General features: G+C 37.2%; 1 protein-coding gene across 2 annotated transcripts in view; it reads right to left on the bottom strand.

Moving 5' to 3' along the window:
- Positions 1–4,859, bottom strand: part of LOC112592097 (neurogenic protein mastermind-like) — a 20,399-nt gene extending 15,540 nt beyond the window's left edge. The window contains exons 1-2 of one of the 2 annotated variants that reach the window (XM_025336077.1): positions 4,399–4,859; positions 3,479–3,852 (exon numbers count right to left, since the gene is read on the bottom strand). In XM_025336077.1, the coding sequence (XP_025191862.1) occupies positions 3,479–3,712 (234 nt within the window). In that variant the 5' untranslated portion in view covers positions 3,713–3,852; positions 4,399–4,859. Of the gene's footprint in view, positions 1–3,478; positions 3,853–4,398 lie in introns of those variants that run through there. The other variant, XM_025336078.1, reaches the window with a different exon arrangement.
- Between the last annotated feature and the right edge of the window lie 1,204 nt (positions 4,860–6,063).

Below are 6,063 nucleotides of genomic sequence, written 5' to 3'. Positions count from 1 at the left end.
ATTGTGCAACAATGTCGATGCGCTCATGCGGAATATGGTTTTTCGCACGGTTCGAACAGGACGTGAAGAACAGACGGGAAACATGGTCTGTTCACTGGCGTGAACAGTTGCATAGCGCAGTACTAGGTGACACCAGGTTCCATCGTTGTCGCCAGCCGTTGCCGTCGACGCCAAACCCCGCGCGCTTATTACGAACCGATGATTATTACACCACCGCCACCGACACCGCGTTACTAGTGCTGCGGTCGCGGGCGAAGTAACGGCGGCGGCAGCGGTTACGGTTGGCCGTCCGCGTGGGGAGGGGACACATGTCAATCACGAGCAACGGGATCGCTTGCACGCAATGCATTTCGCCCGTTCGCTAGCCGCTGCCGTTAACCGGTTACTTCGCGCACAAATCATTATTGTATATTATACAAAATACGTTTCGCGCGCCGCTCGGCCTTGGACTTTTGACTTTGCCACTTTTTTTTTTCACAAATCGAAAATTTCTATTCTCCTCCTCCGAACGGCAACACGCGCTCGCGCGCGCCGACCGCGACGCATAGGTTTCGTTTATCGTACCATATCGTCGGCAGATCGAATAATCTACGATAGTAATTTAATACGAAATGATTGTTTTAATCAATTTGTGTATTGTACACGGGTTTCTCGGGGGAAAAAAAAAACCCGATAAAATTGAGTTCGACGATGAACGAAACACACTACACGGTGACAAAATTACTGCGGCCGATAGTAAAATTACCTGTTATTAAATTTAAGTATAGATTATTATTAAATATTGTTATTATGCGTTGGCGCAAATGTGTTTACGAGCCACCTGCAAGGATGATATTATTATTGCGTGTTTCCGACGATAACAATGGACGAGCGGCGCGACGGTCTTATCGCTAAATAATAATATCGGAATCGAAGGACTGCCGTTAATAAAAACGACTTCGCTGCGCACGTAACCTAAAAATCTAAAGAAATTTACCTTACCGACCTAAACGACCATAATAATAAACGTATTTGTCGGGTCGTTCGCAGTCTTAACCGTATTATAATACAAATAATAATTATGGTTGTTATACATTATTGATATGGTACAATTAACAATACAATGTTCTCTCGTATCGTACGCGGCCAGAAGAACCAAATTCAGATCCATAAGAGAAAGGCGTCGACGTTTGTGCTGGGTTTATGGTTTCTCGATTAAGAAATAATTTATTAATAAAGTACGAAATTTTCGAACGATACGCTATCTGGACGTCAACGTCCGAATCGCACGAGTATCTGACGCTCGCTCTTTCTCTCTCCGCGCGTAAACAACAACAGTAAATCCACAAACTCATTCATGTCGGGATTTTTCAAAGTTTGTCATGTTTATTGTCATCCTAATTTTCTAAATATCCCAACACTTTTCATATACTATTTAACAAAAAAAAGCATTGTTAATGCTCTACAATTAGCTGTTCAAGGATGAAATCCAAAACCCGCAAATAAATCGAATTTCATATTAAAGCCAATAACCATAGGTATTAATATTGTGTGCATAATAATAGTCACCACTATATATTATCTCACAACGTTAAACACAATCACAACAAATTAATATATTCTGATACAATATAAATTACATAAAAGTAATACCTATCTCGGTGTTCATTTCTTGGTTATTTTTTTTTTTTTTTCTGTCGTAAGTTGTTATCTAAAAAAAATATTCAAATTGCGCAAACAGCGCGCGACGACGACATCGAGAATTATAATTAATTTTGTTTGCAGATAAGCTATAGCGAAAAATGTTCTTACGAGTAATTTTATATTAAATACATAAATATTGTGTTATTTGAAAAAAGAGATTGTAATGCACTAGATGATAAAAATAAAATAAACATTTCCATTCGAACGAATATTACACACGATGCAGCAACGCGCGCATGTCCGTTTGTTTTACTTTAAAGATTGTGATTTCGTCCGAGCTCATAGTTTCCTTTCACCGATAAGTAACTGTACGGGGCTCAGTTACGGGAGCATTGTTATCCTAACTGGGCCATCTCCACGTGAAATACTTTACTGCTTTATTTCTTGTTTTTTTATTATCATACAATTTGGTTAAGTTTGCAGGAGTTTAAACGAACATTCAATGACATTAAATTAGTAACCGATGTTTTAGGTGGTACGATAAGATTTGAATGAAAATCATCCAGGTACATTAATAACATAAGTAGTTTAATTTTTCAATAAATATTGATTTAGACGTCGGTTTTGATAAATATTTTAAATTAGTTGAATCACAGAAAAACTAAGAATGTCGCAGTCACAGTATTTACAAAATCAAATTTTCGCAATTTCAGATTAGGAATTCAGGAAATTGGCCATGAAATTATACAGTCAAACGATGATTTCGTAATAAACAAATTACCTATTAAAGTAGTTTCTTTCAGTCGAAAAAAATGTTAGTGCTTCAACAAATACTTCATACATTTTGTTCTACTCATTAAAATCACTAAATAAACAATTTTTTTCTTCACAAATCACTAAATAGGTGTTCCTTTAATACAATATTAAACCTAAAATACTAAGAAATAGTCAACTGTCAACTTTGAACATAAACTCATACCAAAAATCAATTTTTTTCTTTAAATACATACATAATTAACAAAATAAAGATAAAACACTACACTTGAAGAATATAACTATTATAACTAATCTGATTTGATTTCACATAAAATAAGTCAATAAAGCATACATCAATAAAATTGATGAGCACATCATAAAATTTTTTTATTGCATTTTCAATGGTCAAATTTTTCTTTGCCTAGTATATTGACAATCAATAATTCAATTTTATTTATTTGCCTGAGAACCAGAGTAATTGACCTCTAAAAAACTAATGATTACTATTTTACAGTTAAAGATAATTTTTTGATCAACTTAGAAAAATATTCTTAACATAATATTAATCTAACAATACTAAAAATCCCTATGTTTCTCTTATTATTTAGTGTATGAAAATATGTTTAATCATAGATCAATAATTATTATTATGAATTGATATTACAGTGCTATTTAAGTTTAAATTAAATTGGATTTATTTTAATACCGTATGATGAAAAATATAGAAGTACACTTTTTTTTTTAGATAAGAATTTTATCTATAATTTTAGCACAACATCAATCATTAAGTCCCCAGAATATACCAACATCAGCAATTATCAACCTTGAAATGGTTGATTATAAAACGCTTATAAACAACCGGATGAAAATGTCTATGTCCCAAAATCAATTATTAACTATTAACTAGTTACAATTATATTAAAATATTGATAAAATAATAAATAATCTAAAAAATATGCATGTACCAAGACTGAAATTAAATAAGTATAATGTACATAAAACGAATATTTGTAAAAAATGAGAGTTAAATAAATATTAAAAAAATTAGATAATACATCCTAACTAAAAATATTTAAGAAAATCTGTATGATAAACTTACCGGCATAGTATTGCCATTTTCCATTGGTTTTTTGTCATTCTTTTTAACATTCCTTTTGGTCTTTGTTTCCATATATTTTTGTTTGAGCATTAATGTTTCTTGTACATTTTGCTGTTCAGCGAACGCGTTGCTATAGCGCGGAACGCAGTCTTGGTTATGCCTCCTATACCCTTCCATTCGTCTTTTAAGTCTGTCGATAACCGCTTGTCGCTTATGGACAACGACATCGGCCATGCCGGGGGCGGCGGATTGTTGCTGCAACACACCACAGCCGCCCCCTAACAATGCACCTTGGTCCAATCCTTCAGGACCGCAATTCAGGTGGTAGCTCGCCAGTTTAGTAGAATGAATTTGATCAGCTACTCACATTTGCACTAGAACCCATAAAGTTTAAATTGTAAACAAATCGACAATTCATGATAATAAAACAACAAAATATTATAGACCTATAAAACAAATTATTATTTTAAGAATACTTCGAGAAAAACATAACCAATTTTCTATGATTTAATTATTTGATACTAAAATGATTTTCTTTTAGAATTTTAAATAATACTGATAAGAAACTGGTAAATAAATATTGATGACGGTTAGGTTATCTCTTATGGTAAACAACAATTTGTTGAAGAAACTGAACAAGATTACAACTGTTCAACAGGTATCAACATTAAATAATATAGCAAAAATATTTAATCTAAGTACATCCGATCGAGATCTAGAAAGATGAGCAACATAAACAACTGATAACAATATACCATTCAACTGGTTTCTGGCTGGACAATTAATTCCATAGTTAATATTTTACGAAATAATTTCAAAATTCGATCAAGATGAGGACGAGTCGTAAACTAATGATTGAGCAGAGGTAAATAACAATAAAAAAATCGAAATTGACCGTTAAAATAAATCAAAATACGTACTCATCGTCAAAATTAGAAGTGGTCCAGTGGACGATCGTTAATGATTGGGTCCGTGTTTACGTCAGGTCGACGTACATTGTTATCTGTCCTGTATGACTATGATCGCAATAATGAATTAGAAATTTGATTACCGAGTGCCAAACGCACTCGCAAACTATTGTCACAGAGATCGAACCAAACCGATCTAAGGTATCTGTACGGATTGTCGTCGGTATCGCCACCGATAAACAGTCATAGTTATTGTAATATTACGATAATTACGTGAAAATCGTGACGTCCACACCGTCGGTATACGCACCGGGAACAAAAAAAATTCGAATAAATACAGATCGCAGGACGAGTATCCGATCGAATTCGCGATGAAAATCAACAAATCGCTTGTGCGTAAAGCGGACGGCGGTGCAACGTACGAGGTACCGGTTCGAGACGCGTCATACGACTGCCGCCATTGTTTTCAGTTAGGAAACGGACGGACCATGCCGCCGCTGCCGACGACGATCAACACATATATACACACACGTCGTCGAACAGTGTTACCACCCATCGGCGGCGGCGGCGACCGTAGTACCGTACCGCGACGCGTATTAACGCGCGCAGCTATCAATCCGCGATCGTCGTGTACGTACGATGCGCTCTGCACGGTTATAAACTTATAACTCGTAATAATTAACGTATGATATTATCGTGTCGCGGCGTTTCGCATTTTACACGGCGACGACGAGAGCAATGAGACGCGAAAGGCGATCGCCGTCGGCGAGCACAGCAGCTCTGTCGCGTCCGTTTCGGACGACGTCCGTACGGGCGATTTTCCCGGTTGGGTTTTCGAACGGCTAACGATGTCGATAATTTTTCGTCGCCGTTTTTATCGTGACTCGGGGCGGCCGATAACGTTTGGAATCTCGTGTCGTCGGCGGCGGCGGTAGAGATGGTGACGGCGGTGCGGGGCGGGGCGGCGACGGTGGTCGCGGTAGTGGCGGTGGAGGTGGTGTCGTGTGTACGGCACTACGGCAGCGGCGACGACGACGGGCAACCGGAAATTTCACCAAGTTCACCGCCACCGCCACCGAACGGTCCCAAGTCGATCGTGCGCGCGGTGCAAACGCACACACACACGTCGGTGTCGACGACGGTCGCCGGTGGATAGGACGAATCATCGGCGGCGAAGGGGAAAACGGTTTTCGACGTTCCGCAGTGGAATATAATAATTATTATAATATTATAATATAATATAATACAAAATAAAATAATATTACAGGAAAGTAAAATATAAAAACAAATCTGGTTTCGAAATCGCGTTTCCGTACGTAATATTATACCTCGTACCTCCCAATAATAATAATAATAATAATAATACTAAATAATATCTCAAAAACTATATTTATCTCGTGGGTTACATTTATTACAAATAAATTATCGTGATATCGAACACTCGTTCTAGCGCAGTTTTGAATATTATTTTGTTTTTATTTCAACGCACACCTATGTACCGACGTCTAGAGTTTTCGACTTGTGCGTTGTCTCGGCGGTGCCCAGGGGCGTCGCCGGTTGATAATTCAACGGAGCCCTATCTGCAGTAGATAATGCGGAACTGTTCGTTTTATCGTAATCGTCGTCCGTATGGGAGCCGTTTGAAATTGTTTTCTAAATCGGAAAAGCCGTGGACCC

Source organism: Melanaphis sacchari, unplaced genomic scaffold (assembly GCF_002803265.2).
Source record: "Melanaphis sacchari strain LSU unplaced genomic scaffold, SCAv2.0 Contig157_pilon_pilon, whole genome shotgun sequence".
Taxonomy (NCBI): domain Eukaryota; kingdom Metazoa; phylum Arthropoda; class Insecta; order Hemiptera; family Aphididae; genus Melanaphis; species Melanaphis sacchari.
The sequence above is the reverse complement of the archived record's forward strand: the minus strand, read 5'-3'. Positions and strand labels throughout refer to the sequence as shown.